The 27,035-nt window shown below is 33.9% G+C and overlaps 1 protein-coding gene across 4 annotated transcripts; it reads right to left on the bottom strand.

The window, feature by feature from the left end:
• Positions 1-262: 262 nt before the first annotated feature.
• Positions 263-26,558, bottom strand: DCUN1D5 (defective in cullin neddylation 1 domain containing 5). 4 transcript variants are annotated; one of them, XM_032641011.1, is made up of 8 exons: positions 25,716-26,558; positions 23,605-23,696; positions 18,433-18,503; positions 17,930-18,021; positions 4,420-4,528; positions 4,230-4,334; positions 2,409-2,511; positions 263-599 (listed from the first exon to the last, which is right to left on the bottom strand). In XM_032641011.1, exons 1-8 carry the CDS (start codon positions 25,799-25,801, stop codon positions 544-546), a joined length of 714 nt encoding a protein of 237 aa, XP_032496902.1. In that variant the 5' UTR covers positions 25,802-26,558; the 3' UTR covers positions 263-543. The 4 variants fall into 4 exon arrangements, with proteins under 4 accessions (XP_032496902.1, XP_032496903.1, XP_032496904.1 ...); XM_032641012.1 differs by lacking the exon at positions 23,605-23,696 and having other exon boundaries at positions 25,716-26,554; XM_032641013.1 differs by lacking the exons at positions 17,930-18,021; positions 23,605-23,696 and having other exon boundaries at positions 25,716-25,775.
• Between the last annotated feature and the right edge of the window lie 477 nt (positions 26,559-27,035).

The following is a 27,035-nucleotide window of genomic DNA, read 5'->3' as shown; positions in this document are numbered from 1 at the left end:
TTCCAATATCCAGAAATGTATTTTATTAGCTGCATCAGAAAATCATTACCCCAGAAGTCAAGGCCAATAAATATTCTTTCTAATTGTGCAGAAATAAATATAATGAGCTATACCATCAGCAGACTACATTGCCAAATATTAAGATTGTTTAAAATCTTTAAAATTCCACAAATTCCCGGTATGACAGACCTCTAAAATTCAAGAATTAAAATTTACAAAAATAAATACCACTCTGACACTCAAGGGACATCTTCACTTTAAGGCCTTTGTCACAAATCTGAATCTTTATTGTTCTGAAATAAATGTTATAAACATAACTCAAAACAAAAACTTCAATATTCAGTCTCGGAAGAGGTGTGGCTCAATGCCCATAACATGTAACAAGAAAACTTCCTTTAAAAAAAAGGAAAAAAAAGTACTATGAGAAGTCTTTCATATGAGTGAAAATGCACCCCTTTGGTTTTTTCTTTGTTTTTCCTCATCTCATTAGCTTGTACACACGTAAGGATCTAAAGGTTTGCATTTTCTTCACAACAGTTCTTGCTATGACGTTTGACGAACTTTCTGCCACTCGACAAATTCATCAAGAAGAACAGGCCCTAGAAATAAAAGGAGCAATGTTATTAGAGTTCAGGGAACACATCTCCCCAACTATAAAACAAACTCCCCACAAACTCTGTAGTGATGATAGGGAACTGACCCTTCCCTTCTCCAGGTGGTTTCCTTTCAGCCTCCCTATTCTACTTAATGAGTGCTTTCTTAGCCTTTTTTTTTTTTTCTTTTTTTTTTGACATAAGGGACTTTCCACAATAGATATTTGTAGAAACTTCCTTCTCAAGAGTTGTTTCATGAACTCTCCAATACTAAGTCATTATTAACCTCTCTTTTTCTAACTGCCCACAGCTTTCTGCCATTTAATTATTAAACAATCTGAAAAGTGTTTAACATAGTATTTCTGTTACCTCACCAAGAAGTTTGTAAGTTTATTGAAGGTGTGGCCATATTAGAGACTTATATATTGTTCCAGTAATAGGACCTAGTATAAATCTGAACACAAAGCAAGTACCTAACAAATACCTGACTTAAGAACTATTGTAAAAGATATTTTTATAACGCAGGGGGTTCAAATTCATTTACTTACAAAAGTCAGATAGGTAGTTTAAATAAGCTCAGTTTATTTTTTGTAAATGTAGGAAACTCATTGCCACAAAGAAATATGCTTGCCCTATTCTTCTTAAAGCACACAACCCTCTGGTGGTCTCACTTTTCCTCTTGCTTTCGATAGACATATTTCTCTACTGTAAGAAAAACAGGAGACCAGCATAATAATAAATGGCAACTGAAAAGCAACCTAGTTGTTGGCATACTGTGGACCAGCACACTGGAACGCAAGTCCAACATAAGCCACTACTTGGTTCCAGCCTAATTCCTATAAAAGAACACAGGAACAGTTTTGTCAGATTTTCTAACTTTTCAAGCAAATCCAGAAGCTTTTATTTTTATACAAAATGTCTCAGTTATAATGTTGACTCAAATGCACATGAAAATACACATTTGCAGGCCAGACATAGTCTTGGGCTGCCAGTTTACTGCTGTAAGGTATTATTTCTAAAAATATTAAATTTTATACCGTTTTGTAGGAGGAAGACACAATATATATAGAAAGAAATAAAGTTATCCCTTCTTCAGTATTTTGTTTCTTCAGTGTCACAAAAATAAGTCCATAATTTCAGTTTACATTTATAGGAATGTATCTTTTCTATGTAACCCTTCACAACATTAAAACAACATATGCAACCAAACTGATGGTGGGAAATAAAAACTTAATTTATCGTGAGAATTCGTTTGGCTTATCTAAATAATTTATCATTACTTCAAAGTTCTATTTTATGGCATTCTGGATTTTCCACTGAAGGGAATGGACAGATATTTTAATTTGAAGGATTAAAAAATTGTAAATATTTCATTTCCTGATTACTCAATAATTCCTGAGGGAAGTTACTTTGACATGATTTGCCATATTGTGAATGGCTATTATGATATTAATTTTAAAGCTTCTGCTATTGTAGCTGAGGTTTTGCTTTCCTATTTTTAAAATCATACTTTTCTTTCATAGGAAAATGCCGGGAAAGGCAGGAATAAAGCAGAATTTTAGCTTCCAGCTGTAGAAATTATATTCTAAATTTAGCTACCAAGTAACCGAAAATATTTCATTTACCAGCACAGATTTTTGTAATGTTGCTCAATCTAAGTTCTGTACCTTCTACACCTGCCTGCTCCACACTTCTCACACAATTAAATAAGAAATTGTTAGGAAGTTTAAACCCTTTATGGTAATGCTACACAAATCCACATTCTCATTTAATAGTTTTAAGAATTTTACTTTCATAGGAAAACATTATACTTACAAGCACCATCTTCATCATAGTTACTAAGATCGGCATGGACTGTTCTGCTGAATTCTAACACATTGTACCACTGATCTTTGTTCATAACGCGATACTTTGATTGCTGTGGAAATGATATAAATTTTGGATTACAGAACAAGCACTATTTATTAGGACTTGACTTCAATAAACACAGTTATAACCTTTTTGTGATTTAGTCTTTCCTAAAACATTTATTCCTCTTTTAATTATTTGTGTTTCTAAGAGAATCCTCAGGGTCATTTAGATGTCAACTTCATCAAATTTATTTTTCCCTTTATTTTTCTTTCATTCTTTAATTTTTTGGGGGGGTGGGGCACGGCATGCGGGATCTTAGTTCCCCCACTAGGGATCCAACCCCTGCAGTGGAAGCATGGATCTTACCCGCTAGACTGCCAAGGAAGTCCCCTTCTTTCATTCTTGAGGAATAACATGAGTGTCAAGGGCACTAATAGTAAGGGTAAAACTTAATAAACTTTTACCAATGTATATGCTTGTGTAATCACCAATGAGATCAAGCTATACAATGTTTCCCAACACAGCAAATTCCCTCCTGCTGCTTCTCACTAAATCATTTCTTTACGTAAGATTTACTGTTTAGCACATTTTGAAGTTGGCACCTTTGGAGGCAATGGAAAGGGTATAGACTTGGGTTCAAATCTCACTTCTGCTACTTGAGTGACCTTGGGAAAGTTATTCATTGGCTAAGTGGAGATAAAACATAATTCAAAATGGTGTTATAAAGATTTAAAAAGATAATGTATGTCAAACACCCTCCACATAACAAGCATTTGAAAATATTTACTTCTCTCAGCTCCCTTTAGAGGGGAATATTTTTACAGAGTTATACTTATCGTTGCCCCAAAACTACTAATATGAGGAAGATTGATAACATCCATCAACCAATCTACTTTATTAGGCTTAAAGATTTAAGTGTGCACAAACCCATTCACATAAGACCTTCTTATACCACTGTCTATTATCACAAGTTTTAAACGAAACTAATCTGGGGAACTTGTTATGATAAACAACTAGCTCTATGAGAAATTATTTTCGAAGCAAAAGCATCTGTATTCAAGAAACAGTGAGAAGTATACAAAAAAATGAAATGAAATGAAATGAAATAAACAAAATAAAATAGAAAGAAGCACAAAAACAGATAGGAAACCAAAGAAAGCAATGAAAAAAAGGACAGTATCTTCTTCAAACCACCACATACAGAAGGTGCTATGATAAACCTTCTAAAAGAATACTTTCTTCATAAATTCAGCATACATTTCTCAGTAATCACTATATTTAAGTACATCCTCATATTTGTGGACATAAAGTTTATTCTAATTCTTTACATTGAGCCTAAGTTTTAATACTAAAATTGGTTCTCTTATATTGATTTTTTCAGCCTAATACCCTGTATAACAGAGAGAAACCTGATTTAGAAAGCTTGAGATTTGTGCACTGGCATAAATTCTCTCCTGCAAAAATCCCAAGAAACTAATTTTACATGAAGGATGTTTGTGCTAAAATATATTTCCTGAAGGTTTCTTTTTTATCTTTTTTTTGGGGGGAGGGGTTGCAAGGCAGGGAATAAAAATGAACTTATGTACAGAATATGTTAATGAACATGAACTCATGTCTAAAAATGACAGCGGGTACATACACATTTTAACAAATTTTCAAACACTTAAGCAGAATTTTTAAAAAGCACAGTATTAAAAAATCTACTTGTTTTTCTTCAATTAAAGGTATATTTTCAATCAGCTTAAATTTTAAAATATTATTTTAAAAATAAAAACACATACATACCTCCAGGTACTGGTAAAATACTGAAAACAGTGGCCATGTCCTCCCAAGGAGAAGAGCTAACATAGACTTAGCTGTATCAATATCAAGGCTTCTCTGATCTTTATCCTAAAATAAAGGTAAAAAAGTTTCCCTAAGTGTGGTTTCAAGATTAAAACAATATTAAAATTGAAAACATGGAAATTCCACCTACCCTTGCAAAATCAAAGGCATATCTGTAGATATTCTTAAATGAAGAAATATCATTCAACTGTGAGCGCAAAAAGTCAAATTTGTTCTGTAACTTTTCTGTGCAGTCACACCTTAAATTAAAAAAATCAAACATATTACATAATTAAGAAAATTAAATAAAAGCATCTTTAGGGGTTAGAAGGAATGCATTAAAGAAAAAAGTGAGCACATTTATGAAGTTAATTTAGGTTTAAAATTCTCTGATTCACAAATTAAGAATAACAAACTATTGCCTTGTATCTACCAATGCAATACAAAAAGGAAAGATGATAAAAGAAAATCTGGCAATCAATGAAAGTTCACTCCAGTAACTTCTCTTTAAAAAAAAAAACCACAACTCCATCAAAAACTCGAATAAAATCACAAATATTTGATAAAAAGAGATGTAGTAAAATGTGCTTTTACCACAAATAAAGTTAAGATGACAGAACAAATAAAATTAATCAGGCGTCTGATACAAATTTCACTGGGAAGTTCTTAGGCACCAGCTTGGTGAAAGAGATGAGCCATGATTGCTTTTACAAGTTTAGTATATAACTCAGAGGAAATACATTAGTGATTCAGTCATAAACTCAGATTCCTACATTTTTAGTAAACAAAAAATCAAAGTAAATCAGTGATAGCACCTAACTTCACATAAGGCACATATACAAAAGAATGCAAACAAGTAATACATGTTATTTCTAAAGATTAGACATGAAGTATAAGAAGCTAAAGAGATGGAATGTCCAAAAATATTTACTGGCTTTCTGACTCTCCCTGGGTTGATATATTCCCCTACTTAGGAAGAAGCAAGGCAGACAAAGCCTTTCACAATTGGCACAAATCTCCAGTCTCATCTCCTGCCAGGGCCCAATATCCTTAAAATATAACTGTGCTCTAGTTATAATTTCACTTACCATTCCCAAATGTCACAGCTATGCTTTAGCACACATTATTTTATCTACTTGATATGCTGTCCCTTCTAACATTTTGACAAAATATTACTCATCAAAACCTAACTCACAGTTTGCGCTCTCTCAGATCATCTGACTCCCTCCAATCAAATTAGTTGTGCCATCTACTGTGACCCACTGTATTCCACTCAAAACTGAATTTTAGTACTCATGACGTAGACACCTAGCATTCTCAGCTTTAACCAAGACTTTCACTATTCTAAATCAACATTGTGATGTGTAGTAACTTATTGTTTTATTAAGGTGTAAACATCTGAATAAATTTCTAGTGTTACTTAACTCTTGCATTCTTAGAATAAGCCAAACTTGGTCATGTTACCTATTTTATACACTGCTAGATATCTTGCTATGTTCATAAGTGAGACTGGCTTGTAAATTTTATTCTTTCACACTCTCTTTTCTAGTTCTATAACAAGCTTATACCATAAGCTTCAAAAACAAAAAAAAAAATGAGAAATAGTACCCTTTCTTCTGTTTTCTGAAAAAGTTTACTGAACACTGGAATTAGGATTTGTCCAAACTCAGCAACTGAAAATCCACCTGGGCCTTTTCACTGAGGGAAGGAAAACCTTTTAATTACTAAATCAGCATTTTAAATGGCTATCAGACCATTCAGATTTTCTATGTCTTTTTGAATCAGTTTTGGTCATTTATACACTTTTCTGATCATTTATTTCATATATAATTTTATTTAAATATGCCAATTAAAATATTTATAATATTTTCTAATATGATTATTATATTTATATATTTTTGCCTTTTCTTTGCTTTTCTTAATCACCTTGCCATAATTTAATTCTCTCAATTGTATCTTTTTTCTATTTTACTAAGGTCTGGACATCTTTTTATCTCTTCTGCTTTCTTTGGGTTAATCCGTTTTCTAACTTCTTAAATTAGATACCAGTTCATTTGGTTTCAGGCTTTTCTTCTCTTTTAATATAACATTTAACACTATAGACCTCCCTCTAAGTACAATTTTAGCTTCAGCCACAGTTTTGTAAGTATTATTGATTTGATTATTCACTTGTAAATAATGCCTTAACAAGAGTGGTTTCAGAGGAGTCGCAGGGATAAAAGTTTTGCTAGAATAGGTTTAAAAGAAAGAACGAGAAGAGAGAAACTGGAGAAAATAAGCATAGACAATTGTTTTCAAAGAGTCTGGTTCTAAAATGGAGCAGAGAAAAGAGCTCTAAAGTGGGATAGTGAAGGAGGGCAGAAGGTTTGCTTTTTAAAAAAATAGATACAAGAAATAACTTCTACTTTTAGGAAGATGAAGTAAATGTTCTCTTCCCTATCTCTCCTGCTAATTCAACTAAAAGCCCTAGACATTATATATAAAACAAACATAAGAAGACTGAAAGAATCTGAGAAACAATACAGTAGTATGTTCCCTGGGTTTTTCTATCCCAGACTTGGAGATGAAGGAGTCAGAAAAATGGAAATGCCAATGAGGGCAGACAAACAAACAAACAAAACAAACAAACAAAAAGCCTGCTCTCCCACTAGTCAAAAGTAAGCAGCCTAACAAGACAGAAAACATTAGAAAGAAACACTCTTCTCCTGTCAAACACCAAAGAAAAAACTGGCTCAAATCCCAGCAATGCTAGCAAAGACTGAATGGGGACCTGAATGGTCTACCCTCACCAGAGTATAAGGAGTTTGCCCTCTCAAATTCTGCAGTGTCAGTAGTGGAAACCACATGGGGAACATGAACTTCCACTCCCACCAGTTAGTAAAAAGCAGCCAACCCTCCTCTGACCTGAGGTAGTGTCAGAGGAGGATTTATAAAGAGTCAGGGCTTTCACCATCACTGCAGGAACAAGGCCACCACCCTAGTAGTGTCAGTAGAGACTTTTTGGGGAACAAGAAAGTATCAGTGGAGGCCTAGTGGGACCTAAAACTCTCATGTCTGCTAACAGTAATGAGGACTTCCCTCCTCGGATGTCAACAGATGCAGAGTGAGGAACTTTGATTTCTATAGGCTGGAAGTAATAAGGTAGTGGCCCTCACTTTTCCTGCTGAAGTGGTATGAGAGGAAGCTAGCTAAAACAGAAGGCTTAAATAAGATCCAGAGTTTCATAATGTAATACTCAAATCTTCCAGGTTTCAATAGAGAAGAAAAAATAATTGCTTGCCATAGCAAAACCAAGATCTCAAATAGAAAGGAAAAAGACAATCAGTAGATGCAAACACTGAAATGATAGAGATGTTTAGAATTACTTGACACAGATTTTAAAGCAGCTATTATAAAAATGCTTCAATAAGCAATCATGAACAAATTAAAACAAATGAAAAGATAGACACTACCAGCAAAGAAATACAAAGTCTAAGGAAAGAAATATATAAAAGAACCAAATGGAACTTTTTGAATTATAAAATACAGGGCAGACTTAAACCCTAATATATCAATAATTAAATTAAATATAAGTAGTCTAAATATAACTATTATAAGAGAGAGATTGACAGAGTAGGTAAAAAAAAAACCTAACTCTGCTATTTAGAAGAAACTGACTTCAAACATAATACAGGCAGATTGAAAGTAAAAGAATGGAAAAAGATATATTGTAGAAACAATCAAAAGAAAAGAGGGGTGGCTACACTAATATCAGCTAATGTAGACTTCAGAACAAAGAAATTAACAGAATAGAGAGGAACATTACATAATGACAAAAGGTCAATCCACCAAGACATAACAATCCTAAATGTATGCACCAGACAATGGAGCTGCAAAATATGAGACAAAAACTTATAGAACTGAAAGGGGAAATAAACAAATTCACAATTACAGTTACAGATTTCCACACCTCTCTCTCAGCAATTGAGAGAACAACTACACAGAACATCAGCAGACGTACAGAAGAATTCAACAGCACCATCAATCAACAGGATCTAATTGACATTAATAGAACATTCTATTCAATGGCAACAAAATACTTATTCTTTTCAATCCTGAGCCATAAACAAACCTTGACAGATAAAAAAGAATTGAAATCACACAGAATATGTCCTCTGACCACAATGAAACCTAACTAGAAATAACACTTAGAAACTAAACAGCCAACTCCTAAATAATCCATGGGTGAGAGCAAGTCTCAACGGAAACCAAAAAATATACTGAACTGAATGAAAATGAAAAAACATGTCAAATTTTGTGAGACACAAAGCAGTGCTGACAGGGAAATTTACAGCACTAAATACAAACATCAGAAAAGAGAAAAAGTCTCAATCAATAATCTAAGCTCCTACCTTTGGAATCTTTTCTAGAGAAAAAAATCAATGAAACAAAGATGTGATTCTCTGGAAAAGATCAATAAAATTGACAAGTCTCTAGCAAGAATGACAAAGAAAAAAGAGAAGACAAATATTACCAACATCAGGGATGAAACAAAGGGTATCATTACAGACCTGCAGATATCAAAAGGATATAAATTTGACAACTTAAGATGAAATGGACCAATTCCTTAAAAAGAAAAACAAATACAACACTCAAAATTTTAACTATCTGAGTATGTAACTATTAAATTATTAATAAATTGAATTCAAAAGTTAAAAACATCTATAAAAGACATCTACAGGTTCAGGTGGTTTCACTGGAGAATTCCACCAATCTTTGAAGACCAATTCTACAGCCTCCTTCAAAAAATAAAGTATAAGGGAAAACTTCCCAATTCATTTTATAAAGCCAGTATCACCTTAACAGCAAAACCAGAAAAAGACAGTATTTAAAAAAAATCATCACAAGAAAAAAAAATTTATAGCTATGTATACTGATGGATGTTAACTAGACTTATTGTGGTGATCATTTTGCAATATATACAAATACTGAATCATTATGTTGTACACCTGAAACTAATATGTTATATATGTCAATTGTACCTCAATAAATAAGAAAATAAAATAAAATTACAGGCCAATATCCCTCATGAAGCCATAATAAAATATTAGCAAGTAGAATTAAGAAGTATATAAAAATAATTATAAACCATGATCAAGTGGGATTTATTCCAGGTATGCAAGATTGATTCAGTACTCAAAAATCAATGTAATCACATTCATAGGCTAAAAAAGAAAAATTACATGATTATATGATTTAACGCAGAAAAAAGATTTAAAATATATATCTATTCATGTTAAAACTCACAGAAAAACAGAAATAGAGGAGAACTCCCTCAACTTGATAAAGAGCACCTACAAACAACCTACCAGAAAAAGTACTTAATGGTGAAAGACTGACGTGTTTACCTCAACATGGGGAGCCAAAAAAGGATGTCTGCACTCACCACACTTATTCAACACAGTAGTAGAAGTTCTAGTCAATGCAATATTTCAAGGAAAGGAAATAAAGGGCATACAGACCAGAAAAAAAAATAAAACTGTCCCTATTTCACGTCATAATCATATGACATGACTGTCTGTGGAAAACACAAGGAATACACACAAAAGAATCTTAGAATAAGTGAGTTCGGCAAGGTCACAGGACATACAAAAATCAATTATATTTCTATATATTAATAATGAGCATGTGGATGCTAAAATTAAACATACAATACTACTTAGAGTGGTCAAAATAAAGATGAAATATTTAGGTTTAATTCTTACAAAACATGTACAGGACATATGTTTGACACAAGACTGATGAAAGAAACCGAACACTTAAATAAATGGAGACATACCTATCTTCCACCAATTGGAAGAGTCAAAAAAGTAAATATGTAATTATTTTGAAATTCACATTCAGTTTAACAAGAACCTCAGTAAGATTTTTTTGTGAATATAGAAGATTATTCTAAAATTTTTGGAAAAGCAAAGAAACTGTAGTAGCTTAAAAAAAAATTGAAAAAAGATGAATCAGTCTACCTGACTTCAAGACTTAGTATGTAGCTAAAGTAATCCACACTGTGTGGTAGTGGAAGAAGATCAACAGAACAGAATAGAGAACCTAGAAAAAGACCACACAAATATGCCCAAATGATTTTTGACAGAAGTGTAAAGCAATTCAATAGGAGAAAGAGATTTTTCAACAAATGGTACTGGTACAAGTGGACATCCACAGGTAAAGAAATAAACCAAAATCTAAGTCTCATACTTTTTAAAGAAATCAACTCGAAATGGATTACTGATTTAAAAGTAAAATGTAAAAATATAAACCTTCTAGAAAAAATGTAAGAAAAAATTCTCGGGATCTAGAGCTAGGCAAAGAATTCTTAAGACTTGACACCAAAAACACATAAAAAGGAAAAACTGATAAACTGGACATCATCAAAATTTAAAACTTTTGCTCTGCAGAAGTCCTTTGAAGAGAATGAAAACACAAGCTACAGAGGGGGAGAAAATATTTGCAAACCACATATTCAATGAAGGAATTAAATCTAGAATATAGAGAAAACTCTCAAAACTTAACAGTAAAAAAAAAATTTATCCACTATAGCTCTTAACCTCTTTCCTATTTTCCTCAGATATTGTAGGTCACTGATTCCTATTTTATTTACATCTATCTCCTTTGCAGCTCACCTATTGAGTTTTAAATCTTTTATATATTTCACTTTTAGAAATGTAATTATCTGAAATCTGATCATCTGAGACCATTCCTCTTTTTTCTTTTAAAACACATTAAATGTAGTTATTTTATACTGAGACTATAATTATTCAAAATACTAGCCTTAAAGTCTTATTTTAAAGTTTAAGATCTGTTTCACAACTTGTTTAGTGATTTCTGATTGTTAATGATCACTGAAATTTTTTCTGCAGAAATTGAGGCTTCTGTTTAAAATGCTTTCCTGTACAGAAGAATTGCTTCCACGAAACACATGGGAGTACTGATTACCTGGGACAATTCCAAAATACGTTTCTGGATTGTGCCTAAATCTGACGAAGAGCCATGCCATGCGGCTTGTGGGTTCTCAGTTCTCCACCAGGGACTGAACCCGGGCCACAGCAGTGAAAGACCGGAATCCTAACCACTAGGCCACTGGGGAACTCCCCACAAAGAGCTTTTAATTAGGAATTCTCTCAACCAGAAGCCCTGTGCCTCCAACTGTATATGCAGAACCAAGCCCAAGCAATCAAGTCTCCATCTATTGGGTAGGTTTGGCCTCAATGACTAAATATAGGAGGTTTTGATCTGATTCTCGTTGCAATTTGTCTCCAGTTCCCAACATGCACAGATAAACGGCCAGATCCTAGGTGACTAAAAATAGGTAGGTATCCTCAGGGTAAATGCCAGCTCCGTAGATGCCTATGGAATCACCATCTCTTATAAATTCTGGCCTCTGATTATTTTCCTTAATTTACATTCAAGTCCAGGTGTGTTTTTTTAAAAGATGCTTTAATAATTTATCCGACATTTAACTGTTTAACATGGGAAATGGTTTGTTTGCACATTTAGGATGCCATAACTGCCAGAAACAAAAATCAAAATTTGGATAAGTTAATCATCTAATTTGTCTGGGGCCTAGTTCCTTGCATATGAATGAGTGCACAAAATGTTTCATGCAGAAACAAGAAAAATTTATTCTTATCATTTATTAGAAATTTATTACTTACTATTTCAATAAATGGCTTCTATTAGTACAAAAATTCTTCATTATATGAAAAAGTTTTAATGAAAGTTGTAAATGCAGTTAACTTCTACTAGAAGAATACACAAAAGAAACAAATTCTCAGATTATATGCTACTATTAAGCTGTTTGAAAATTAGGAAATGAAGTCTTCAATATCTCCAGTTATCAACTGAAAATATTCAGAAGGTACTAGTACTAAAGTAGCTAGTTACATGTACTCCCTTCCCCATCATGATCTATTTTAGGTAGGGGCCTCATTTTCTGTAAATCTTTGTAGCTTCCTGAAGCAGTGCTTTTCACATTTTTTTTAGTGATGTGACTCACATTTTCACACAAAATCTCATGCAGAATCTTAACAGACTTGCGATTCAGGAAGGCAAACAAGTTAAAGGATACCTCCCTACTTTCAAAAGTTCTCTCTCACTACCACCAGAGTTTGAAAATCATCCTCGTGGCATATTAACATGGGGCCTGGCATATAGAAGCATTCCAAAATTATTTGTTAAATAAAAGTATTATTTAACAAGATTATGTTAAATAATAAACCACAAAGTAAATGATATATTAATTTAATTACAAGAAGTTTCAAAATTCCTACCTGGGGAAAGGTTAGTGGAAAACTGTAGTTCAAACAAAATTGTAAAGTGTATAAGTAGTGACTGACAAGTCTCTCAAGGAGATAAGAATCCAAGAGATTACAATCTTTCCCAAATACTTTACATTCCATAGGTACATAGAGCGACAATATTACTTAGGATATGATCTCAACAAGCTTAAGACAGAGATAAAGAGTGAAGTTTCAAGTCAAATAGAGACCAGTTAAAATTCCAATTTCTCCACTTTCCAGTCATGTGGCTTTAGGCAAGTTACTTAACCTTTACCAATCTGTTTCTCATTTTAAAACCACAAAAACAGTAAGAGACAACCATAAGATTAAATGAGAATCAGGTAGTAAATGCGTAGCACAGTTCTTAGCTTGATAGGCTCCTTCTGAGGCAAATGGCTGAAAAATCATCTTCACATTGGTGGCTCTCTCCAAACTATTTCTTATCATTATAATCGCTTATCTACATCTTTCAGTTGAGAAATAATTTAATAGAACTGACAATTAATGTTTTCTTCTTGGAGAAGAGTGAAAAAAATAAGAGCACGAACTTCCATATCTATTACCAACATCATAAAGAACGTGACCAGACCCAGCAAAACCAGTAATCATGCCCAAGCAGTTAAACACGATTCTTATAGTTAATCTAGCCCCAAAATAGACTCACAAGAGTTAATAATGTTGACACCTCCTAACTTGGCAAGTTTAGAAAGACTATTTCCCCTGAACTAAAAAGAAATGCATACTTAACTAGTGTAGCATGGAAAGTAAGAATAGCACTTTTTAAAATAACAATCAAATAAAACCACACAGATTTTAGGGAACACTGGCACAATATGACAGCAATCTCCAAGGTCACTGCTGTTAGAATCAGTGAAATGGGTTTAAATTTCAACATAAAGGCTTAGGAATTAATTTCTTGAGTATTGTTAAACATCTGATTAACAAGAGAGGCTTCTGAATTTCTGCTTCACTTAAGACCTTTAAAATGAGAAAAAATTTTCATTTATATATTAGATCTAAGTGAGGTTATCTTCCTTAATCATTAAGTCAATAAGAATGCCATGACACACTGATGTATAACAGGAAGAATTTTATTCACCAAGTTATGGATTTAGAACTTTCTCTGACGAGATTGGGCGCATTGAGAGTGGTATGGCCATAGACTAGAACTTTCTCTGAATCAGGTGTATCAATCCGAACAATACAATTAATCTATCATCTCTGCGGGGTATTTGGAAATGTGGAGCGGGGGCATTTTGAAATTGTTTTGGTGACTCTGGGGGAGAGCAAAGGGGAAGAATGCCAATGGCAATTAGTACTTGGGCCCAAAATGCTAAGTGACTGATAGTCATACACCACAGACACCAGAGCATCCAATCTATTCAACTCTTCCACTCCCACCAAAAAAATTGTATAAATGTTCCCCATTCCTCTCTCCTAAAGAAAGTGAAGCCAGTTAAGCCTATAATCTTCAAAGTACAATGCTCAATATGGAGACCAGAAGGTGTACAACTTGTAGTCTACTGGCAGACTACCATTCTTGTCAGATGCTATCCTTTTGGCTCTTTTTTTCATTATCATAATCAAGTATACTCTTGTCAAAGATATATGCCCACAATTTTCTCTAACAGCATGGTAGATGCTCCAACAACAAACTTTAAGCTAGTAGATATGAGAAAAGTTATCTGCTCCAGTAAGGTATGCCAGAATAAAATTTTCAAGTATCCTTGGAATCTTGCCTCTACAGATGTGCATCTTAATGGGGATAAGGTCCACAGTTTTCCTAAGGTTCTCAAAAGAGTCTATGACCTAAAAAAAAAAAACCTCCTCTATTGAAAACTATCCCCCAAATCTTTGATGATTCCTATGCTCAAAAATCTCTGATGGCTTCTCAAGCTAAAACATATGGTTTGAACTCTCTCAACATATTAGTCAAAGCCCTGCATAATGTAGCCATTATCCCAACTATCTGGAGTTTAAAACTACTCTGTCAATTTTCTTTATGTACCTTTTGATTCTAGCAAACTAGACATATGTTTTCTTTTCTCAAGGTTCTGCTCACAATTTCTTCTTGAAACAACATTTTCCTATACCCTCAACCATCAAAATACTAATCATTCTTCAAGGTCCAGTTCAAATGCCACACCTACAGTAAAGACTTTCCCGTCTACTCAGCTGGAATTAACCTCTTTAGCAGCTGTGCTTTCATAGTATTTGGTACTTTTACTCTAGTACTTGTCCCATCCCACCTGGATTTGTGGTTACAGTATGCCTATGGTTACACTATGGCTGCAGTAATGCCTTTCCCGCCCTAATGAAATGTAACTAAGGGACAGAGCTGTGTCCCATGCCTCATTGTGATCATCAGTAAGTGGCACAGTACTTTAGATAAAATAGGTGTTTAAATATCTCCTAAATTAAATCTGACTTGAAGGGAAATTTGACTATTATTAAACAATGATGAAAACGAAATAGAGCAAAGTATCTGGAAAGGATACGGCAATTACATCCCCGAAACTTAAAAAAATGGCCATTCTAGTCCAATTATATACAAATTCATACCCATAAATTCTTTCACACAAAAGAGAAGGACAATTCAGTTGTGGAAAGTCTGTATGAATAACAGCTTTAAAATAAATAAATGTAAAAAAAAAAAGTCTTCTGAAAACTGTTAAGCATTATACAGTTACAGATTATAATTAACCATGATTATGACAGTCCCCTATTCTTGACCATAATATACATTTTAACTACCAGACTGTTTCTATTCTTTAGCAGAGCTCTACTTAAAGTTTTCTACGTGTTAAAATTCATTAATTTGAAATAATTGATAACTACATTAAGATGATTTAGGAACCATCAAATAACTATATCCAGATTAAATTAAATCCTAAAAATATGAAAAACCTATAAAAGGAATCAAGTCTGTGAAATTTTACATTTTATAATGATTATATAAAACCAAGTATACTAGACAACTATACATTTTAAAAAAAACAAGTTTTATAGATTCTTTTGTCTCTATTGGTTTACATTTTAAACTATTTTATTCCTAGCAAGTTCTTTACAAGAAGATTCAGGGAGTAATAAGATTAAGCCAATTAAGAAAGATACTCTGTACTTCAACAAAGCAATCTAGATCATTGGGGGTAAAAAATAAATAACATTTTCCCAGTCAAGAGTGCTTGCCTAATTTTAGTAGCTTTAAAGATCTACACTATAGAGTTCTAAGCAGATGGGCAGGGGATAATAAATGAATGAAACAGAAACCTCTGGGTCAATTTTAAGTCCTAAATATTGCTTTTATTTTGTAAAGCCTGTGAACTTCCTATTGGAAAGATACGCTAATAAACAACATGTTCATGGGTTCATCAATTTCCCTAGCATATACCCAAGGCTATATGCTAATTATTCACAAGTAAATACTAGAAACACTTTGTGTTTACATATTTCTATTATACAGAGGCTCTTTATATTATATCAAATAATTCAAAAACATAAATAATTGGAAACTTTTGGTTTAAAAATACACAAACAATTGTTAGCTGAGATATTTTAAAAAGCAATAGACAAAAAAAAGCAGTAGGAATAGTACATAAAGCAGTTGTAATGCCAAATAAAATGTCTTACAATTGACAAGCCATGCCAACAACTGATATAAATTTTAATAAAACAGACTGAGCTACATGAAATTAGTTTATATTCTTTGCATAATCTTATATATTTTGTCTTTCTCTATAAAGCTAATTAAATGGTGAGAAACAGCCCAAAGAATTTCAGAATCAACATTTTAATTTGGCATGTTATGACACCTAGATGAATGGCAGTCTTGGTTATAAATACTATGATTTTAAAAGTTAATAATGGCCGTCTATTTTATAAAGAATGTAACAAAGGAATATACATAAAGGGATGATGCAATAGGAAGTACAGTATGGTAGACTGGTATTCAGGAAATTTAAATTCTACGTCCTAGCTCTGCCACTAAGAACTATGTAAACTCTGGCAAAATTTTCTTCACCTCTCTGAGTCTCAGACTCCTCATCTCACTTATAAGTAATAAAAGTGAGAGGGTTGATTTTATGTTCTATTCTAGGAACTATGATTTGGTTCATATGAGCAAAGATTTTTACATTAAACAAATATATATACATATGTGTATGTGTATACATACACACACATATATATTTATATATATACACAGACACACACATACACACACACACAAAATATCTAAATGTTAATGCTGGTTAAAAAGGAGAATTACAAAACATTAGACACTGAAAATCCAAATATAAATATTTAAGTTTCATATGAACAAATACACTTAAAAAAAATAACCAAGTATTTTGAAATTTAAGGATAGGCAAACAAGGAGTAAAGAACAGTTAAGTGTGTTAATAAAAGCATAATCACAACAGGAAATCACATGGCTAATTAACCTCCAGTTTGGGGCTCAAAAATATTATAAATTTATGCTTGCTCTAACTATTTTAGAATGTTGACTATTAATAACTTCCTGCATGAACATCAGGAACATGACATAATATAAAATTAATACACAATTACTAACTGACTCTGAAACTAAGCACACTTTACTCTGAAAAGCCAAAATCAAATTATTTTTATAAAGAAGCAATTTTATAACTTATAAAAGTGTCCCAAGGCAGCATCCTAAACTGAAAGTATACAACTATAAAATGGCTAACGGTTGCACAGGAGCCAAACAATATTTCTACTTTTGTATTCATGAGATTCATTTGGCAAAAAAGAAATAATAAAAGTATCATGTAACTCTCTTCAAATTTCTTTTTTTTAAAGTTTTTTGCATTGAAGTAGAGTTGATTTACAATGTTGTGCCAATCTCTGCTGTACAGCAAAGTGACTCAGTTGTACACATACAGACATTCTTTTTTTTATATATCAAATTTCTTTTTTAAGTCAAGTATAAAACTGAAGAGAGAGGAGGCCCCAGAGCTTAGGACTGCCCAAGAACAAACTCCTCATGTAGTAGAATTCTACATTCTGAGAAGGAAATCCCTTATCACTCAAACATCCCGTGAGTAAATAACTTTGATCATGAATCTCTAATTCACCCATCAAGAGAGTCAATGAGTTTTAATAGAACTGTTCTTAGGTTCTTTCTTAGGGAATATGAAAACTGGAGTAACAGTTCATTTTGCCAAAGACCATAATATAAATTTTGTCAATCCTAAACTGATTGTTCTAGATCAAACCAATTTGATTAATTTAAGGTGAAACCTTACTCCCAAAAAACTACGAAGCACAAAATATCAATTAAGATCTTCAAATAGGCCATCAAATTTGTTTTTTAAAAAAATTTCTTACTGTAATGAAGTCATCCCCTTTAACCATTCTTCCTTGGTAAAAAATCCCATGCTTTCAGCCTCCAATTTCCACGCTAAAACTAACATAATAATCTGGAAAGAACAGAACATAAAGGATAGGGGAAAAGTCAGCATAGAGATAATCATGTCTATATTTATCATGGAGAGCATTTTTATACAACTATTTCCATCCTTTAACTATTAAAGAGTACAATCTCTGGAATTATTAACTGTAAAGAAATTTAGATGGGCCAATTTCTTAAAAGCAAAAAGTTCTAACAATTTCTGAAGGTAGAATCTCTCTTACTCTATTACAAATGACATTTGTATCAAGAAAGAGAACACGTGCCCAATTTAAATACATTTAAAAAAACCTAAATAAAAATCTACAATATTCATGAAGAAACAAAATCTTCTGATAAGATTAAAGTGTTCCAATTTTTAGAAATTTATGAACATGCTATACCCCACTTGTATTCCATTTTACTTAGAAATAAAACATACATTTTCAGGTTCAACACCAATATCTTCACAAAATTTTTCCATTCCTTCTGGCCCTACAACTTCATCAGGACCTTCAAAGACAAAAATAATTTATATATTTTATTGTTATAATTTAATATCAACATAAAACATAAGTCACTGTGTTAAAGGCATCTATGAATACACCATAACATTTTTTGTGAATAACTGAATTTGAATTTTGACATACCTTTGATGAAGTATAAATACTTGTCACCAGATTAAAAATTTTTTAATTTTGAAATACTTTGAAAACCACATTATAAAATATAATTAAGGAAACAGAAAACAAAGCAACGTTAATATCAATCGCTAGCTTGTACAATAACTTGAACCTATCCATTAAAAATACGTTTACTGAGAACCTCCTCTGAAGAAAATTTTTCACAATGCATTAACAAAGAAGCACAAGAAGGTCTGAGCTTCTTATTCTACTAGACTGTGCCAGTACCAACCCACAATTCAAGACAGTAAACAGAGGAGAGTATCTGTTTCTTACTAAAACAGAAGGTCATTCATTAACCTTCTGAAATATACCCAAATAAAATTTACTAGTTTTAAGATATATTATGAAAATAATGATGTAAGGAAATTACAACATTCAGATTCCAGAATGAGATATTTTCCTTGGTCCTAAAACAGACAGTAAAGCATAAGCATTATGTCATCTTAATGCAGAAATAAATGCTTAATCCCTCAATTAGCTATGTCTATCATTAGTCCAAAAATTAAGGACATTTTTCTTATATTTTTCTCCTTAGTAACAGTAAATATAAGTCAGTACACCAATTCTCATATTTTTTACGTTATCAGATTCCCATATAGTAATTACATCATTGCTAGGTCTCTTTCTTGACTTGATAAAACAAATTTGTGACAACATGAATGGACCTTGAGGGCATTTTGCTAAGTGAAACAAGTCAGACAGAGAAAGGCAAACACCATATGAGCTCACTTGTATAAGCAATCTACCAACCCCCTTCCTATACCCCAAACTCAAATACAGAGAACAGACTGGTGGTTGCCAGAGGCAGGAGTGGGCAAAATGGGTGAAGGTGGTCAAAAGGTACAAACTTCCAAACTTAGTAAGTCCTGGGGATGTAACATAGAGCAGAATGACTATAGTTAATAATACGGTTTTGCGTATTTGAAAGTAGCTAAGAGAGTGAATCATAAAACTCTCATCACAAGAAAACAAAATTTGTGACTATGTGCAGTGACAGGTGGTGATCATTTTGCGATATATACATATATCATTATGTTGTACACCTGAAGTATAATGAGGAAGGTAAAACAAATTTTAAAATATAAAATATGATAGAAATATTTACCACACCTGGTTTTTGAAAGAAAATACAATCTTCAAATATTATTGTTAAAGTAGCTAAGAGAAACTTGTTTTCCTTTCTTAAGGACTGAAAATACTCCAGATTTGTAAGTCATAGACTAGACCAAGGCTGCTCAGGTGGCATTTTATATCACCACCATTAGTTCACAAGCACAACATGTAGCCAATGTCCTATGGTTTTTCTTCATAGAAGAATGTGACCATCCAATATGTGACCAGTTAAACTCTTACTATCTCAGATAAGGTCCAGGCTGCTAAGATGATGTTCACAACATGGTCTGAAACCAAAACCTTTTCAAAAATTTTCTGGTTTAAATAAGCATTGCACTTATTTATGCAGTGAGGTGTTAAAAGGTGAAGGGGTGGTAATTGCAGGAAACTTTCACTTCCTATATATTTGGAGGGGTTTTTTATGAGAATGTGTTAATTATGTAATTTTAAAAGGACACATATACAATTAAGGTGTTAAAAAATACTGAATATGAATCTTTATATGTGGTTTGGATGAAAGTAAAAATCAGATAAAAAATTTAATGGAAGAAAAGTTTTTTTCTTAAGGCATGATGGAAATATATTCTACACTTTTCTAATGCAACAAGAAAGCAGACTTGCCCTCAAAGCTGCCATCATTAGTAGTTAGAAGAGAAAGTCATGTCAAGAAATATCAGTTACTGTCATAAAATATAGCCTCCCTAGAAAATGGGAGATTAGTGATTAAAATTTGATAAGAATCAAGTTAAATTATGTTATATGGAGATATATAAGATAGATATAAGACCCTTTTGTAAATGACAAGTGACTTTCACAAAGCAATGCAAATAATGATAGCAACAATCTAAATCTAAAACAAGGTCTATACTAATGTTCTTTTCCCCAGATTGCATAACATCAATTATACTTCTTGAAACAAACACTTCAATAAAACTACTCCCAGGGTAAAACCTCTGGAGTGGAATTTAACTGACTTTTTCAGGCACAAAATAGGCTTCCACTCAACTTAAGAATCTATGAAAATGATTTAGTTCACTCTACCAGCTGGTTACTTATTAGGATTATGCATTCTATCCCACCTTTTTTCTGATTCTTTATAAGACCTTAAAAGTGCCTTTTCACCTTCTATGCTTTTGTTCAGTAACAGGCCCAATGTATTACTGAATCCTTGCTGATGTAAATAGCACTCAAGATGAGAGGTGTTATGAAAGGGCAAAACCATCAGGCTTATCACACATGACCTATAATATATAAATAAGATTTGTGGTAAAACATTTCTAAAACTTAAAAAAAAATCAATTTTCTGATGTTTTAATAACCATAAGGAAATGTTCCCAGGTATACCTCCAGGGTCTAAAACAATGCCGGCCATAGAAGATGCTCAGGAGAAAAAAAAAAAAAAAATCTGTTCAATGAAATGACACAGTACCTTCAACATAAACTACCTAGGAACTATACTGTTAATTTTGGAACAGTATTGTGAAAATATACAACCAGTAAATCTGATGCTGCAATACTATTACTCTTTTAATAATAGCTGACATTTATTGGGTTCTGACTATGTTTAACCAGGTACAGTGATAAGTGCTTTCTTAACATGTATCATCTCAGTAGGCACAATTATTGTCTCCATTTTAAAAAGGGACATCCCAGTTACTGTTTATTTGGCAAACAACTGGCACCTCCTTATCAATTAGATCTCTGACCAAAGTAATCTCTAGAGAGACCTTCCTTATTCACCTTATTTGAAAGTCCATCCCAACTTTCTACTTTCTATCCCTGAATCATACCATATTTATTACTTTTATAATCCCCCACAATCTGTAATTATCTTACCTACTTAACTTATTTACTGTCTGTCTTCCCTGCTGGAAGGCAAGTCCCCCAAGAGCAGGGATCTTGTCTAATTTGTTTACCACTATATTCCCAGCACTTAGCACAGTGCCTGACCTACAAGCGCTCAATAAATATGCATCATTCAGTGAAGGACAGAAGATAAGTTAACCTAAAGTACACTTACTAATATTTTCTTTGTAAAAGAAAAACTAGCTGCCATGTACATATTTTAAAACAAGACAGTAGTAGTTAAAGAATAGGCTCTATGGTCAGAATGACCTGAGTTTGAATCCAGGTTCTTGTCACTGTATGATCTTGGGCAAATCACTTAATCTAAGCCTCAGTTTTCTCGTCTAGAAAATAAGGATAACACCACCTACTTAACAGAATGGTCATAGGAGAATTATATAATTAGCACAATTTCTGTAATAAAGATAGCAATTATTTTGCTGGCCATTAAAAAATGCTTGTATAGGAAATAAATGTTTAAATCAAATCTTATGCTACCCAGGAAAGTCCCTTTCCTGAGACTTTCCGAGAAGTAAAACAAGCAAGCATGAAAGAAAAAAAAAATTGACTAATTTTATGGTATCTAGTACCCTTTATAGGCAAAATAAGATGACTGACCTTTTGATTCTGTATCATTATCATACATACCAGTAAAACTGGCATTTTGAATACTGGGTCAACATTTTAAATGGAGGTCAAAAGAAAATGAATTCCCTCTATTTAATTTGGGTTAGTGGTTGTCTTGGGATGCCAGTAATAGCAGTTTTTCTGGTCTAGAAAGAATCTGTTCTGTTACTAAACAATTTTTAAATTATACTTTTGGGATCACTCAGTGGATCCCAACAGTGAAGTTACTGTCCTCCAAAATGGTCTTATTTTCCATAGTTAGCCTAAACCTTAACCTTAAGTTCGAAGTACTCTTGAGACCTTAACTTGATTAGCAATAAATACAAGACAATGACTGCACATACACTTTTATTCTAAACAAACACTCTGAGAATGATAGTGATAAAAGGGGAAAAACAAAACAAAACAAAAAACCCAACCAGGGAGGCAGGTAAAAGAAATGAAACAAAGAGGAGGAAAGAAAAAAAAAAACAAACTTTAAAATCAATAATTCCAAAAGAACTAAATCATTCTAAGGGGAAAAAAATTTCTTTTCATACATGCTTATGAAGAAGTTAATAATAAATGGAAAACAAGTGTTCTTTTTCATATATTTGCTTAACTCGTTGGCCTCATTCCAAGCTTTGACTTTTACCTCTGAACTACAGTTTCACCCTAGTCCTAGAGTTTTTCATTCACCACTTACAGGATTTACTGTAGTTTAAATTAGCTTCTTGAAGAAGCTTTCCCTGAAACTTCCAAGGCTGGATTATACATTTCTCCTATGAACTCTCACAGTGCATCTTCCTAATATAGCATATAGTACACTGTACTAATATCAGTCTGTTTATTATTGCATCTCCAGTAGAAATGAATGGCTAAATAAATAGCAATTATATTAAAGGGTAAATCTGTCATGTAATGATATACCTGAGTTTTAAATCTTTTACTATGTCTCCCAAGAGTTTCAGAAAATGTCAGTTTATGGTTCAGAAAAATTTCAAAAGAAAACTGAAAAGAAAAACAAATATAAAATGTTTTATTACATACTTTGTGTTTTCCAGAATACCAACTCTACTGTAGCCAATGGATGTAAACCAATAAGTGAATCTGTTTACAAATTTTACTAACAGTAAATGAGTTTCACTCCTCCCATTAAACATATACTGAATTATATATTTAAAGAAATATCAGCCTTAAAGGGCAACAAATTCTTAGCCTAACCATAATCCTCTGTTTTGACCCTGATCTCAGCACAAAGGACTAACACATAGCAGGCCTGCAATAAATAATTTGTTAAATGAATAAACCAAAAGAACGTTTTAAAGCATGTGACTGTTATCTTCTTATATTAATTTCATTACCTGCATACTCATAAAACCAAGCCAGGCACTTCTTGCTTGAAAAATGTTCCTCTCCACTTATTAGTCTAGCAGGGGGTTGGGATCTGCAATAGCTTAGAAAACACACAAATGCCTAAGAATTTTAACAAGTCTCAACTTTTAGTGAAAAGCTAAGTTCAATATGAACTACTTCAATTCAAACCAAAGTATTTTTTTTTACAGTTGGTGTTATAGGGAAAAATTGGAATTGTTAAATACTTGCAATTTGAAACAGTAATCTATATATAAAAATTTCTGTCTAACAAAACCCAAATGCTACTTTGCTCACTATCAAATTCCAAAAATATCACTAAAATTATTTCCCCCAGATTTCAAAAGACCACACAGAAGTTCAACCTGATGGTCTCAATCCAGGACTGGTAGTTGGGTATAAATCTTTACAGTGATTCTTCTGCTGATTTGTATGGAAATTACATATGTGTATAATTTGAAAACAAATCTTACAAAGTATATTTTGATACTCAGTGAATCAATATTTCAGAATAATATTATATATTAAGAGTTGTTTATTTATCATCTACCAAGCTTAAATCAATATTTTAAAGACAAAAGATAATATAGGAGTTAAGACTATATATAATTAGATTCCACAGATTAAAAAGAAAAAAAAAAACCCTAACAGATAATACCAGTTCAAATAATTGGGCCAAAGCCTTGAGGATTTAATGAACAGAGAACCTTTTCTCAAGGTTCCACACTACCACAATGACTTAGGAATGCTATAACTTATGCAACTGAATAATGTAATATAAAATAAGGGTGCCATATTTAAAATTTTAAGTTGATAGAGCAAAGTATCACCTGAGTTCTAATAATACTGACTGCTCAGCAGTTTTAATGTGCTTAATTTAAATAATTTTGATACATTATACAATTAAGATTACTACAAGTTAATGTGACAAAAAACTAATTTGCATGTTTCAAAAAAATATGAGCTAATGGAGTAACTATGTCAAATTCTAGTATGAGTTATCAAGAGGTATGAGAAAACAGCAGTATCTTTCACAGTAATAGTCCAAGAAATACCCTTGGGCTCTTTTGCCAAACACAGTAATGAGGAAAAAAATTCAACCAATTACAAAAAGGATAATGCAGACTAAAGAAGTCACCTACCTCACATTTTAAGCAGACCTCTCTTTAAGGATAGTTCTATCATTATCTCTTCTTTATAATGCTGGTGGCTACTTTAAATGGTGGCATCTGAAGTTGTTACATTAAGTGCCAACCACTAATACAGTCAAGACACCCGAAAAGGGAATTTTAAAAACTCACTTCTCACACCTAAATTGCAATGATTTTTTGCAGCATACAACGTTGCTGTAATGCCTTAATGACACGCTACTAGGGGATCAAAGAGCTATACAACTACAGCTCTGCCTTTTCTTTTTCTCCAAGAGGATACAGAGTACAATAGCTCTCAAATTATTAATATTTATATTGAGAGCTAACAGTATCCTGATGGCTGAAAAACAAAACGCACGGAGGGCCTTTCCAACTCCGCACATAAGGACTTGGCTCAGGTGGAGGCGCTATATACTTCCAGAAAATGGGGCTCCTACTGGGATGGTCCGGGTTAGATCACTCCAAACACTAAATCTGGAGGGCAATTACAGCATAAGGAGCTTTTTTCCTACCATTCCCATGGCAGTTGTCAGATCAAAATTCCTCGTGCTCTATTCCTTTCTTCACACTCTACAAAGAAATTCTAGAAGTGACCCTTGCACGGATCTGTACTCACTTCTAGGTCTGGAAGGAAGGAGGGGGAAGGGATTAAGGGAGTAGGGGGTAACGGGAAAGAGGGCAATTTGCGTACGCATTCCTGTTTCTCCACCCTCCCTGGCACGTAGGCTCAACGTGAGGCGACTCTCCGAGTCCCTTCGCTGGCGCCAGAGCACACAAACCGAACATGAGGTAGAGCCGAGCGCAGACTCGCGCGGTTCCGCGCCTCCCACCTAGGTTTATCAGAGGGAGTTCACCTCTCCCCAGCCCGAGCCCCGGAGACCCGGCCCGCCTCCTTCTTCTCTAGCCCTGCAGCAGAGGAGGTAAGACTGAAGGGTAGGGGAAGGTGGTACCTGGAGATTTTACACTTTTTGAGGCCTCCGTCTTCCGCTACTGCCGCTGCCACCCCAGGAGATTTTCTCTTCTTCTTCACCGGCATCTTCCGCCCTCCCCGGCAGGGCGGGCAGGGGAGCCGGGGAAGGGGCTTGCTGTCAGCTGAAGACTCCTCAGTGCTGGCACCCGGTTCCCAGAGACAGCAGCAAGCGAAGGAGCAGAGTCGCCAGCCCGCCCCAGAGCGGCCCAGCCCGGCCGCTGCTCGCTCCCAGGTCCCCTCCTCGTCCTTCTCGGCTCGAGGCAGCGGGTACTCCTCGCCGGCAGGCACTGCGGCTCGATCACACTGGGAAGAGAACGCGGACAGCGTAGCACCTCCACCAGTAACACACTCGGAAAGCAAGAGGCTCACTCCGACCCGGACGCGAATCGCCCAGGGCCGGAAGTGACGCAAGCGCAGAGACGGACGCTGGGAGGGGCGTGGCTTTGGAGGGTCCCCGCTACCTTCCGCCCAGCTGGGTTACACTGTGTGGATGGACACCGCGGTTGGGGAAATTGGAACGTATTGATCGTTTGACTGCCTTAGGTTGTCCAGTCTATCCAACCTTTCTCACGAAGCTTCCACCCTGTCCTAATACTGAAAGTCACCCCCCAAAAAGGTCTTATGAAACCACTAATACTCTGCAGTTGGCGTTAAAAATAACCTGGTAAAGTAAGCCAGGTTTCACTTCTGATCTCTTCCGTGCGGTAACCTAACGTTGTTTCCCACCCCTTAAATGCATGTTTCTTTATGGGCCATCGATCAGCCTCCCACCTACCCACCCCCACTTCTCCGTCGTCCCTGACCTCTGCTTATTACTTTTTCTCTTATTAAAACTTAGCTCCACCATTTCTGTTTCACAGAGCTCATCTTTCAGAGACAGTAGGTGATCGCTGACCTAGTAAAGAGGAATTTGAAGGACAATTCTAAGGGATTATGCAGTTCCCTGTTACTTAGCATCAAAAGAATGTTGTTCTAGAATTCTGTAATCCTCCAACCCAATTAAAAGTGCATGAGGCAAAAAAAAAAATTTTTTTAATAAGATCAATTCTCTAAAAAGAAATAGCATCTGTAAGTAGAGGACAGAGAACTGTTAAAACTCAGTGCAGTCAGCAAAATCTAGACTGTCAGAAGATCTACAAGAAAAATGACCGAGATTCCACAACAAATTATTAGAAAGAGGGAGAGAGAAGGAAATTTTTAGAAGATACTTTAAAAATGGATCAATCACTTTTTGTATGTGGTTCTTTGAATCTTTATTCAAATGGCATAAACAATGTTTTGGCATTTATGGGACAATTGG

Source organism: Phocoena sinus, chromosome 8 (genome assembly GCF_008692025.1).
Source record: "Phocoena sinus isolate mPhoSin1 chromosome 8, mPhoSin1.pri, whole genome shotgun sequence".
NCBI classification, from domain to species: domain Eukaryota; kingdom Metazoa; phylum Chordata; class Mammalia; order Artiodactyla; family Phocoenidae; genus Phocoena; species Phocoena sinus.
Note: the sequence above shows the minus strand (reverse complement) of the source record. Positions and strands in the feature narration are given on the sequence as shown.